Below are 14,113 nucleotides of genomic sequence, written 5' to 3'. Positions count from 1 at the left end.
AATCTTTCATCTTTGCTCCTGTTGTAAGTTTCAAGCTCCTTAAAGGATCATGAAATTCATGCCACTGTAATGCTTAATGCTTTTTCTCTTCTCTCATATTTTGTATAACCTGCCTACTCAGCAATGCTGGAAAACACTGAAACAAGATCAGAGACTTTTGGCTCTTGTTTTTAGCTCTAGTGTTAACCAGCTCTCTGTCTCACTGGCAAGGTGGTGCTAGCACTTGAATTCTGTTGTTTCTTCCTCAGTTTGAACTGTCTACGTTCTTGATAACTCCTCATGGCGGAGAACTCAGCCTGGTTTTATGACTTCCTCCAAGAGTACTTACCAGCCCAGTAGCAGGCAAGGGGAGGTTGAAGAGATACAAATTTATCTAGAATTGGAGTTGGCAGGGTGAATGCTGGGAAGAAATAAGATGGTTGGGGGGACTAGTTTGCCCCTAAAAGCATTATTGAAATGAGTTCACTTCAGCTGAAAGGAGAGGCAAGTGAGGCCAGAAGGAACTCAGAGGATGGGAGAAAACAGGAGCAGGGTGGGATCTCTAATACCTAGATTGAATGGCCTCAGTCTTCTCTCATGTCATGACTTTACATGTCAATTCGACTATGTGTTCAACTGGAATAGGTTATATAAATTATCACTCACTTGCCCCACGCAATCCTGGAGTTGAAAACTGTTGGAAGAGAATTTAGTCTTGCATTACCTTATTAACATTATTCTATACTACCTTCAAACTATTCTATTAGTTATATAACTTTCTAATAACTGTTAAATAATTTTGAAGCTAAGGCTTTCACCATTTTTCATTTTTTTTTACAGCTTTGCTAAGGTTGATTTCACTCAAGTCATTGAAGGAGATGTTCCACTTTGGGGAACATCTTTAGAAAGGTCTTTATGTGGAGTTTTATTTGTGCTTACTTGAGGCCTGTGTTGTTCAAGATGATTTGAAATAGACTTTAGCAATCTACTTAATGAAATTGAGAATGATATGGTCTCAACAGAGACATTTTCCAGGAACCCAATAAAACTACTTTCATTTTTATGTATCCTTATTTTATTGTTAACACCAATTTGTAAAGAAACGACTTCTTCTCCTAGTTGCGAAAAATGCCTTTTGTACATATGAGTGATCAATTAACATTTGTATTTATAATTTATCGTGAATACATTAGCTGGTGATACTATACTTAATTGAAAGTTTAGGTCCTTTTGTTAGACAACATATTCTTAATTTAGATAACATTTTCCAGAAATTTTATAGTTTATTTTATTGATTTTAGAGAGAGAGTGAAAGAAACATCAATTTGTTGTTCCATTTATTTATGCACTCATTGATTCTTGTATGTGCCCTGACCCTGGATTGAATCTGCAGCTGCAGTGTATCAGGACGATGCTCTAACCAACTGAGCTATAGTTTCTTAATTATATATAGCTACATCTACAGATAGCTTTAAGACAAGAATGTGGATAAACTATATATTAATTATGTTTTCTTAATCAAGTCCCTACAGATCTTATAATTTACATATTTTTGGCTCTGTTCTAACCTGATACACATAACTAATATACATAACCATTTTCCCCACAAAAAGAATTCTTTCTTATACAGATTACAGATTCTAACTACTTTTTAAAACTTTTAATTGAACTTACTCTTTTTATTGCTCATTTAGCACATCTTAAGTCTTCAACTATGATTTCAAATCATAATACCAGACTAATATTGATAAATTTGAAGGACACGGCTAGAGAAAGTTCCTTACTTTTTCTTGTACTCAGTGAAGGTATTTTCTGAATAATCTGCACATAGTTCTTGCCCCTTGTCAATGAAAGAAGATAGCTCTGGCTTCAGCTGAGGGACCTGTAAGAAAGTAATAATTACATAAAAATATTTATCCTGACACCGTGCCAAGAAGCAGTAATTCATAATTCCATGAAACATGTTGGTATGAGTGTTTAATCTACACCACATAGTGGTGAACATTTTCTGTATAAGGCCAGCTAGTAGAAGTTTCAGGCTTGTAGGCCATAGCTAGTTTCTGTGGTAACTGCTCAATTCTGCGTTATGACCCAAAAGCAGCCACAAACAATGCATGAACAGTGACATGGTTTATGTATGAACATTGAAATTTGAATTTCATCAAATTTTAAAATCATGAAATGCAAGTCTTTTTTCAAAAAACTATTTAAAGGCCCTGGCCGGTTGGCTCAGCAGTAGAGCGTCGGTCTGGCGTGCGGGGGACCCGGTATTGATTCCCGGCCAGGGCACACAGGAGAAGCGCCCATTTGCTTCTCCACCCCCCCCCCTTCCTCTCTGTCTCTCTCTTCCCCTCCCGCAGCCAAGGCTCCATTGGAGCAAAGATGGCCCGGGCGCTGGGGATGGCTCCTTGGCCTCTGCCCCAGGTGCTAGAGTGGCTCTGGTCGCGGCAGAGCATCGCCCCCTGGTGGGCAGAGCGTCGCCCCTGGTGGGCGTGCCGGGTGGATCCCGGTCGGGCGCATGCGGGAGTCTGTCTGACTGTCTCTCCCCGTTTCCAGCTTCAGAAAAATACAAAAAAACAAAAAAAAACCCAAAAAACTATTTAAAAATGTAAGGCCATTTTAGCATATAGACCATACAAAAACAGGCACCAGTCCAGATGCGGCCTATAAGCTACAGTTTGCCAGCCCTTGATCTAAATCAACATTGATGAAGAAATCTAGCAAATTGTACCTTAGCGTTAAAGCAGGCAGTAGTATCTTCAGAGGCACAGCATTCTTCAAGGTTTTTCAGGGTTGGCTCAAGTATTTTACTGAGAAAAACTTCTGGAATCTGAGTTCTCCTAGCTAGTTCAAATGTATACCTGGTATGAGAGAGAAAGGAAAGGATACACTTATGCATTCATGGGTATGCCTGTGTATATGTGTCATATTTTGAAAATTGACGTCTATAACAAAGACAAAACATCCAGTTTCTGTGTCTTTAATGAAAAGTAAAAGATTTAGCTACAACAAAATCCAAATCAAAAGGTGTAGGATTGTAAACAATAATCTCATTGAAAGGCAAGTTATTAATAGTTGCTTTGAAGTTATTGTGACTAGTTAACACTGAACTAAGGCTCTGTTTGTATTACATATCCAGTTACACACTATATTATATATATGCATCTACTTCAAATGCTTTGAAACTGTCCTTTGTGTCACCATAACACAATTAACTCTATATATAAAGCATCAAGTAGGTACTTTAAATCAACATTGATGAAGAAATCTAGCAAATTGTACCTTAGCGTTAAAGCAGGCAGTAGTATCTTCAGAGGCACAGCATTCTTCAAGGTTTTTCAGGGTTGGCTCAAGTATTTTACTGAGAAAAACTTCTGGAATCTGAGTTCAGTGTTAACTAGTCACACTAGTTAGTTCAGTGTTAACTAGTCACACTAGTTAGTTCAGTTTCACAGAAACTGGAGCCTTAGTTCAGTGTTAACTAGTCACAATAACTTCAAAGCAACTATTAATAACTTGCCTTTCAATGAGATTATTGTTTACAATCCTACACCTTTCGATTTGGATTTTGTTGTAGCTAAATCTTTTACTTTTCATTAAAGACACAGAAACTGGATATTTTGTCTTTGTTATAGACGTCAATTTTCAAAATATGACACATATACACAGGCATACCCATGAATGCATGCTTTTCTGTGAAAATAGATTTGTGTAAATTCTTTGATTATCTTAATCCCATTGCTGTCTATGTATTCATAAAAACAATAAGTATTTAGAAAAATATAGAGTTTTAGTAAACAGTCTAAATCTGCTCTCTGATATTAAGAAATGATTTTCTGAGCTGTAAATTCAACCTGTTTGTGAAATAATTTTGTGACTATGATATGAATGCATATACTATTCATAGTGTATGCAACTCATGGTGTATTTATCTTAATTCTTTTCTTAGTGAAACCAGTTAAAGGTTTACCATTTCTTCCCCATCTATTTTTTTTTGTCATTTAATGCTAGTGAATGTCAATGCTGTCAATATAATAATTAGATCAGCTACTTACTTATCCATGGCTTTGGTGTTTCCTGCACCACACACATCTTTACTTGTGGGCAACTCAATGGCTGGTAGCTCTAGCGGTTGAGCAGCTGGCATGAAGTAAGCACACATAAAAATGTCCATGGGTGTTTTTTCTTGACAACAGTCCTTAAATTTAGCATTCTTTGTGGATAAGTTGTCACAGATTTTTACTGTGTATTCAGGCAGCTACAAAAGTAATTGCGATTTTATGTGTTGTTAGTTTTCTGGCAGGTCCAATTAAAAATAAGGAAGGTTTACATAGCTTTACCAGTTCTAGCATGGTATATATAAAAGTCAGTGGGGCCCTGGCCCATTGGCTCAGTGGTAGAGCATTGGCCTGGTATGTAGGTGTGATTCCCAGTCAGGGGCACACAGGAGAAGCGACCATCTGCTTTTCCACTCCTCTTCCTCCCTCTCCCCCTTCTCTCTCTCTTTCTCTCCTGAAGCCATGGCTCAATTGATTTGAGTACATTGGCCATGGTCACTGAGGATGGCTCTGTGAAGCCTCCACCTCAGGTGCTAAAAATAGCTTGGTTATGAGCATGGCCCCAGATGGGCAGAGCATCAGCCCCAAATGGAGGTTGCTTGGGTGAATCCTAGTCAGTGCACATGCAGGAGTCTGTCCCTCTATCTCCCCTCCTCTCACTTGGAAAAGAAGGGAAAAAGAAGTCAGTGGGAATGCTCTTAGAAAGTAAATTGGTAGAATATTTTTGGAGGGAAATTTGCTAATATGTGCTAACAGCCTTAAAATATACAATTTGACTTCTAAGAATTTATCATCAGAAAATAATTATGGTAAAGAGAAGACTTAACTATAAGGCTATTAAACCCAATAATAGAGTAATAGAGGACTGGTTAAATAAAATAAGGTATATCTAGGAGGGCAATGTAGTAATATATATATATGTATATATAGATGGAATTATATATATACATATATATGAAATATATAATATATTATATATGGAGAGAGAAAAAGAGTCCTACTAGCCATTATAAGTGGTTACAGAAAAATACCTATTAACACAGACATGTATTCTTCATGGAAAAAAGACCAGGCAGCACAATGTTACTATTCCTAAAGGGATCCACAGACTTGGAGTGTGACCTTTATCTAAAGTAGCTGTACAGATTTGTATCTACTTGAAAGTATTGTGTAAACAAGAAATGATGGGAAAAAATGAAATGACCATCAAATTATGACAAGTATAATCAGAACGATCAGAAAAATCATAACCTCCAATAGTATAATGGTTGCAGTGTTGTCTAATAGGACTTTACTACATGATAAGGAAAATTATCTGTATCTGTTCTGTTTAATATAAATACTAGTGAGTATTTGAAATAGGGCTTGTATGATTTAAAAACTGAAGTTTAAATTTCATTTATGTTTAGTTATATTTAACTTAACTAACCATATGTGGCCTGTGGCTACTATACTGGGTTCTGCAAGTGTACTAAGTTCTTGGGAATCAGACAACCTTGTCTTTGTGTGTGGACTTTGCTATTTACTAGTTGTGTGACTTTAATTTTTAACCCTTTCTTATACTTTTTCTCATCTGCAAAATGGAATTAATGTATTTGAGTTTCATAGCATGCATGTGAGGATCATTGGGATGATGCATGTAAAAAGCAGTTTAGTGTGTGGCACATGATGATGATGATGATGCTTCTCTTACCTCCTTGGCCATGCAGTCCTCAGAGATAGACTCACAACACTTGGAGAGGATTGTGGTAACATCTCCAGCGAGTGGCACAACATCCTCCAAAGCAGCCATTGGTGCTTTTTGGGCTAATTTTATGAGATGGCTAAACAGTTTTAGAAGAATTTGTTAGCTTACTCCATACCTCAGTTTCTTTGGTTTCATTCTGAACACACACACTGGAAAAATAATATCATAGTTTCAACTCTTGTGTTCAACAGCTGCGTGGAACACATCTGCTGTGCAATGGTTCCTGTGTGCTGAGGTTACTACTCAGCATTCCGTCATCCCAGTGAAGCTTTTCAAATTTTCATTACTCACATTCGGCTTCTCTTTTGGCCAGATCTACATAGCTGAGGGATGTCTTTAAAATGTGAAATCTATAGTGGCAATACAGAGAGCACTAACATCTCTCTATTCGTAAGACCAATGTGGTATTATGGGGGCTCCTCACAATCTTCTTAAATGTTTTGGTATATATACCAATGTGGTATTATGGGGGCTCCTCACAATCTTCTTAAGTGTTTTGATATATATATATATATATATATTTGCTTACAAACTATAGTACAAATGAAGTAATGAGGACCTGTAGCCCTATACCACAGGGTTAATAGATGTTGATGTTTTGGCATGAAACCCTTAAGTATTTTATAAGGTTTACAGGGTGTTAATTATTTTTTAAGTGATTATGCTATATTATTGACAAATTTACCTTTTCACTTAATGGGTCAGGAATATATTCTATACCGTTAAATATTTTTCATTGTATTAAAAAAGCATAGCATTTACTTTTCTACCTTAACTATTTTTTTAATTTTTATGTATTGATTTTAGAGAGAGAAGAAGGGAGAGAGAGAGAGAGAGAGAGAGGCAGACAGAAACAACCTGTTTCTGTATGTGCCCTGATTGAGGATTGAAGCAGTAACCTCTGCATATCTGGATGATGCTCTAACCCAGTGGTCCCCAACCTTTTTTGGGCCACGGACCGGTTTAATGTCAGAAAATATTTTCATGGACCGGCATTTAGGGTGGAACGGATAAATGTATCACGTGACCAAGACAAGCGTCAAGAGTGAGTCTTAGACAGATGTAACAGAGGGAATGTGGTCATTTTTAAAAAATAAAACATTATTCAGAGTTAAATATAAATAAAATGGAAATAATGTAAGTTATTTATTCTTTCTCTGCGAACCAGTACCAAATGGCCTATGGATTGGTACAGGTCTGCGGCCTGGGGATGGGTACCACTGCTCTAACCAACTGACCTATACAGCCAGGGCCTCCACCTTAACCATTTTCTAAGTGTATAGTTCAATAATGTTTAGTAAGTTTACTTTGTTGTAACAGATCTCTAGAACATTTTTGTCTTGTAAAACTGAACCTCTGTATTCATTAAACATTGATTGCACTCTTACTCCCTTGGTAACCAGGATTTTACAATTTTGAATACTTTAGGTACTCCATATGAGTGGAGTCATACAGTATTTGTGGCTCTGTGACTGCTTATTTTGCTTCGCATAATGTCCTCAAGGTTTATTCGTACATATTATATAGCATGTGACAGGATTTTTAAAGGCAGCATAATATTTCATTGTATGTAAATCCAGTACCACATTCTTTATCCATTCACCTGTCAGAGGACATTGGATTGCTTTTGCCTCTTGGCGATTGTGAATAATGCTGTAATAAACACGAATATGCAAATATCTCTTGAGATCCTGCTTTGAATTCTCAGGAATATAAACAAGATAGAGCAAAAGAAGGTTTACAGTTGCTGGTACATAAAACACAGAATTTATTATTGTATTATTATTTATTGATTATTGTTTTATTTTCCATCTGAACAACTGTAAACTACTTTTGTTCCACCATGTTTGCAGAAGTGGGATTACTGGATCATATGGTAATTCTATTAATTTTTTTGAGGAAACTGCATTGTTTTCCATGACTGCACAATTTAGTGTTCTACCAACAGTACACAATAATTCCAATTTTCTCACATTCCTCCTGACACTTTTTGTTCTTTTGGTAGTGACAATCATAATGGGTGCGAAGCAGCATTGTGGTTTTGCTTTGTGTTTCTCCTATGATTAGTGATGTTGAGCATCTTTTCATATACTAGCTGGCCACTTTTATATCTCCTTTGGAGAATTCTCTATTCAGTTCTTTTTAATTGGGTTATTTGGTATTTTGTTGTCGGGTTGTAGCAGTTTCTTATGCATACTAGATATTAAACCCTTTTTAGATATATGATTTGGAAATATTTTTTCCCATTCTATAGCTTGCCTATTTACTCTGTTTATTATTTACTTTAGTGCTCAGGAGTTTGTTTGATGTAATCTCATTTGTCTATTTTTGCTTTTGTTGACTATGTTTAAGAGTTAATTCCAAGAAATTATTTTCAAATCCAATATCCTGAAGTTTTCCTCCATTATTTTTTTCTAGGACTTTTATAGTTTTAGTTATTATGTTTAGGTCTTTAATTCATTTTAAGTTAATTTTAACATATGGTAAAAGGTAGGGGTTCACCTTCATTCTTTTGCAAGTGGATATCCCATCTTTCCAGCAGTATTTGTTGAAGAGACTGTCCTTTATCTGTCTGTACTCTTGGCTCCCTTGTCAAAAATCATTTGTCCAAATACATAAGGGTTTGTTCTCTGTTCTCTTCTGTTGGTCTATATATCCTATGTGCTAGTAGTGCTGCGTCTTGATTATTGTTGCTTTCTCATATGTTTTGAAATCAGAAAATATGAAGACTCCAAGTTTGTTTTACTTTTTCAGGGTTGTTTTTTTTTTTTTTTTGTATGGAGTCTCTTAGGACTCCATTTAAATTTAAGATGTCTTTTTTTTCTATTTCTGAAAAAAGTTGATATTGAGAGTTTGATAGAAATTGTATTAAATCTATAGATAGCTTTGGATAGTATGGACATTTTTTAACGTATTAGCTCTTCCAATCCATGAGCATGGGATGTCTTCCTATATATTTTGTATCATCTTCAATTTCTTTTAGTAATGTTTTGTAATTTCCATTAATATTCTTCTATAATATAACTATAACAAACTCTTGGCCTCTTTTAGATGGTCATATTATAACTGGTTTAACTACGTCTCTACTCCAGGGACATTTAAAAAGTCTCTGTATTTTTCAAATTTAAAAAATGAGATTGCAATCTCTGTAGCTAAATCTTTGTTCACATTCAATGCTCTTTCCTGGGGATAACTTCCTAGACACTAATGCAAGTATAAATTAATGATTAAGATAGATATATCATATAGGTAGTTTATATTATAAATTTCTGTGCTCTACTTGCCAACTACCTAATCTTAATGCAGAAGGAAAACTAAAGTGAAAGTCTAGAGAATATGCCATTTAGTATTTGAGTGGTTCTAATGGAAAATTACTTTTAAAGAATTAATGAAAGCAGTTTCTATTCCCAGGGACTCTGATCTGATGCCAATACAAGATAAATACTTTTATTTTCATTAAAGAAAAAAAAGTCTGTGGATCAGAGTAGAAGGAATTAAAGAGATTGTAAATGCTGAAATGATAAAATAGAGTAGCAAATCTGTACATCGAGGAGATATGAGAGAAGTTTAAACACAGGAAAAGTCAAAACTGAAAAATTAAGTTAACATAAAAATCCCAGTAAAGGTTACAAATAAAGTAACTAAGTAATTAGTGTAAATTCATAAAACTTAAGAGAGACGTATTATACAGCACAAAGCTTCACATAACAAATAAAATACAATGTCTCATCCCAAGAAAAAAATGAGCAAAGAAAATAATAGTTTATTTAAAATTTTTTTGTTTTTGCTTTTGTATTTATAGTGCATGCTAATATGCATGGTGAAAAAAAAAATTCTAGTAGTCTCCCAGTTTTCCCGCATGAATATATGGAAAAGGTTGATAAAAAGCAAATCTCATGTTTCACAACATAGCTTTGTTTCTTATTGTTCATATCCTGCGTAGAAAAAAAGAACTGGACCAAACTTTTGAGGATTATTGGAGCTAAGACTATATATAGTTCATATCTTCTAACACAAACACTATCTTAGAGAATCCTAATATTATGAGTAGTTCAGAATCAAACAGCTTAGCAAACTGATGGTGCTTAACCTTTACCTGAGTCTTGATTTCTCCTTGCCATAAGCAGCATATTGTGAACAGATTCTATTTGACATGCTGGTGAGAAGTGATAAATGTTTAATCTGCAGTCTCTAGAAAATAAATGAAAGAATCTCATTAAACAGTTAAGGTACATTGAAAGTAGTCTGCAGGAATGAAAGAAGAGACTATCAATATCATGACTTTTTTTTTGATAACTACAAAACTGAATTCTGACCGAAGAAACTTATTGATATTTCTTTTCCAGAAGTAGTGGTATGTTTGTTTTTTCCAATGAACAAAATGCAAAAGAGGCATGTTAGAACCTTGTACTGATTTCAGAATCTGAACTTCTACCATTTAAAAAGAAGGGATAGCGTTAATAAAAGAAACAAAAAAGAATATATGTCCTGGCCAGTTGGTTCAGTGGTAGAGTGTCCGCCTGACGTGTGGATGTCCTGGGTTTGATTCCCAGTCAGGGCACACAGGAGAAGTGACCATCTGCTTCTCCACCCCTCCCTCTCCTCTCTCTTTCTTTCTCTTCCTCTCCCGCAGCCATAGCTCAATTGGTTTGAAAGCATCGGCCAGGCACCACTGAGGATGGCTCTGTGGCGCCTCCACCTCAGGCACTAAAAATAGTTCAGTTGCAAGCATGACCAGATGGCAGAGCATCAGCCCCAGATGGGGGTTGCTGCGTGGATCCCTGTCAAGGCACATGTGGGAGTTTGTTTCTCTAACTCCCCTCCTCTCATTTGGAAAAGAAGAAAAACAAAACAAAACAAACAAAACAGAAAAGAACATAACTATGTAATAAATGACACCTACCTCTTTCAAAAAGCACATGGTGGGGCTTGATGAGGTACAGCAGGACCCTACCATAGAGAGATAACTCTTGGTATAACTGACTAAAAGCGACAAAGGAGCTTGTCCATAATTAATAGAATATTCATACATAAATCTGTGGGGGAAAAAGCATGGGTCAAAAGATTTGTGAGAAAAAAAAATTATCTCTATGAGCATTTTGATGGAGAATACATGTTAAGATAGTTTATAGTTTTAGTATCCAAAAAACACTAAGGATTTACAGAACGGGTTATAATACCAGTCACATCCAATCAACATCTTCTTTAAACAAAAAATAAGTTCTTTCCTAAATTTCCATGTGGATTGCTTGAGAGGAGGGACCGTCTGCTTTATTCACTTAGTGTTTGCAGGTCCATGGTAGATGCTTATTAATGTTAATTAATTGAAATGAATGTAATTATGGATTTACCTTTCATTATCTATCTCTGTTTACTAGTCTATATGATTTTTACAAATAATTTTACTTCATTATTGAAGTCTTTTTAATTTTTAGGAGCATAAGCCCTTATGGGCCTAAAATAGACTCTGAAATCTTGGATAAAATCCTCTCTGAAAATTTACAGAGACAGGCAGGTCAATCAATTATTATAAAATTGTAACCTTGATTTCATACATTTAAAGTCTATTTGACTGCCATTGCTTTTGACTTTTTGTATATATATATTTTCCATTATAATTTATTTTCTCCATTTTTGTCATTTTTATAATCTTCCAAGACTAAAGACTCTATATAATCAATATTTCAAATGCTATATGGAAATGTTTACTTGCAATCTATGTGCTCTTATTGATCAATGCCACCCCATTAAATTTAAGAGAGAGAGAGAGAAAAAAAGACTCTCTATATAAATGTACCATAGCTTTTTTTTATTTACTCATCTACTGATGGGCACTTAAATAAAAAAGTTATGGCACATTTACACAATGGAATATTACTCAGTAAAAAAGAAGGAATCTTACCTTTCATGACAGCATGGATGGACCTGGAGAATATTACGCTAAGTGAAATAAGCCAGTTGGAGAAAGACTAGTACCATATGATTTCACTTATATGTGGAATCTAATGAACAAAATAAACTAACAACAATAACAGAAACAGCCTGACAGACACAGATAACAGACTGAGAGCTAGCTGTCAGAGGGGAAGGTGTGTAGGGGGCTGAGTGAAAAAGGTGAAGGGATTAAGCACAGAAAAAAAGAAACTCATAGACACAGACAACAGTATGGGGATTACCGGAGGGAAAGAGGGGTAAGAAGAGGTAGAAGAAGGTAAAGGGGGATAGATGGTGATGCAAGGAGACTTGACTTCGGGGGGTGAGCATACAGTGCAATATTCAGATGCGGTGTTATAGACTAGTACACCTGAAACATACAATTTTATTAACCAGTGTCACTCCAATAAATTTAGTTAAAAAAAGAAGCCTCCATTCAATGCTCTAAAATCATTTTATTAAAAAAAGAATCTATGTATAATCTGGCTTCTTATGAATGTTAAACAATAAGAGGATCAAAGTAATATTTTTACTTATATAGTATAACATGTGTTGTATTCACAACTGTTTCTTAAAATGTAAAGAAAAAAACTGTTTATTTCTTATACTTTAGTGGAAATTAAGTACTAAAAATGTGCTTAACAACAAAATTTTATCAGATGGCCTATGCAAAAATCACTAGCTCCAGGGGAATCATGATAGCTACTGTCAAATATTTGAAAATCTATCACAGGACAGGGGGATCCATGTAGGACAAACTGGGAGGGAGTTTGGGGAAGGAGATTCTTAGCTCTGAGAAAGGCATTGACTACCACAGACGGTGAGAGAGATGGGCTGTCCTGGACAAAAGTCAAGTTCTCGTTATTGGAAGTGGTCCAGGTTGCTGTAGAAGAGGTGTCTGTATCGAGCAGGGGGTTAGATTAGATGCATTTCTGGTATTTTCTGCCTTAAAGTTCTACTCGTGATGAAAGCAACTTACTGGTCTGCAAATTCTTTGGGATCTTTCCTGAAAGCCTCGCAGATTTCATCGTTACTGGGCTCCACGTAGGTAGGAAATTCCTGTGGCTGGTGCTTCAGGGCGGCCATGCAGAGCTTCCGCTCGAGGCCCTCTCTGGCACAGCACTCGGCCGTCCCGGGGTGTGCTGGGAACGGAGAGTCGCTTTCACAGGACCGAGCAGACAATGCTGACGTCTGGAAAGAGAGAACAAAAACAACTAAACTCAAGTACGTACACGTTTCCCGGCTTGTAGTTCTCCATTCAGCGTCACGGCTTTAGTCTTAAAATTTAAAATTCTCCTCAATGACGAATTGTTCATGCCAAAGGTGCCATGAGGTGATTTGTCAACAGGGCAAGCAGCTATGGATGAGTCCACAGTCTTATTTATGTTAGTAAATGACTTTCCTCAGACTGGGGTGCAAACTGAACCTTCATTAGTAAATGGGCTGTGTTTGATTGCAGGCACTGAATGCTTCATCCTCTGGCCCAGTGTTTCTCCACGGGGATATTAACATCTCTGAGGATAAGGGAGGCCATTTCGAAAAGCTCTGAAATGACCTCCTAGTTGACCTCTGCTGCAAACACCCCATAGAGAGTGAGGGCCCCTGCCTTCCTCCCCTCCCTTTGTTACGTGAGCAGACTTGTTACCTGCGTCAGCCTTCTCCACTGGTTTGCATTCTCTCACCTAGCAGTTCTTGAGCCCACTTTCGCATCAGAATCTAACACTAGATAAAAATAAAAAACACCTGGGCTGCCCGACACAGAAATTGTGAAACAGTAGGTCAGAGATGAGGCCTTTGGACCTGTTTTTATCCCTGAAACTTACTCTCCTGTGTAGCACGAGTTGAAAACCACTGATACAACTTAACCTACTGCCTCAACACCGACACACTGACACAGGTGGGCAGGCTGAGCCCAGGGTAAGAGGACCGCCAATGCAATTGCAGTAACAAAATGCTTTTTTGAGAAAGAATTGGGAATGATAATGTGGCATAGAAACGGTCATCATGGAAAATAGTATTGGGGGATTCACATGGGAAAAGGTATTTTGAAATCCTTACACTTATATTACAGGTTAGTCATCTTATCAAGGGAAAACTTTTGAAGATCTTTCCTATCAGTGAAGAAAAGCAACATGAAGACTTAGTCATGTAAAAGTCAGCATCTCACACCCTCTCTGCGTCTACCTCTGTCAGACTCAGAACCGAGGCGTCCTTAAGAACCCTCTCTTTTCAGTGACTCTCCTCTCCCATTCCAGTTCTTTCTCTGTCAACTCTCCTGGTTGTTTATTATTATTTTTACTTGCTATCAAAAAAAGAAATTTAAAAAGAAAAAGAGTCAACACATTTTCTAAAGAATGCTTCGATTAAGCCGGGGAAAGAGGAAGGTGGTATGTAA

The 14,113-nt window shown here is 36.5% G+C and overlaps 1 protein-coding gene across 1 annotated transcript in view; it reads right to left on the bottom strand.

Moving 5' to 3' along the window:
• The window catches only part of GC (GC vitamin D binding protein), a 42,810-nt gene that overhangs the window by 10,477 nt on the left and 18,220 nt on the right, over positions 1 to 14,113 (bottom strand). Inside the window, exons 4-10 of the mRNA XM_066280768.1 lie at positions 12,698 to 12,909; positions 10,688 to 10,820; positions 9,881 to 9,975; positions 5,731 to 5,860; positions 4,035 to 4,237; positions 2,711 to 2,840; positions 1,764 to 1,861 (exon numbers count right to left, since the gene is read on the bottom strand). Coding sequence (XP_066136865.1) covers positions 1,764 to 1,861; positions 2,711 to 2,840; positions 4,035 to 4,237; positions 5,731 to 5,860; positions 9,881 to 9,975; positions 10,688 to 10,820; positions 12,698 to 12,909 — 1,001 coding nt within the window. The remainder of the gene's footprint in view (positions 1 to 1,763; positions 1,862 to 2,710; positions 2,841 to 4,034; positions 4,238 to 5,730; positions 5,861 to 9,880; positions 9,976 to 10,687; positions 10,821 to 12,697; positions 12,910 to 14,113) is intronic.

Source organism: Saccopteryx bilineata, chromosome 5 (assembly GCF_036850765.1).
Source record: "Saccopteryx bilineata isolate mSacBil1 chromosome 5, mSacBil1_pri_phased_curated, whole genome shotgun sequence".
Lineage (NCBI taxonomy): Eukaryota > Metazoa > Chordata > Mammalia > Chiroptera > Emballonuridae > Saccopteryx > Saccopteryx bilineata.
Note: the sequence above shows the minus strand (reverse complement) of the source record. Positions and strands in the feature narration are given on the sequence as shown.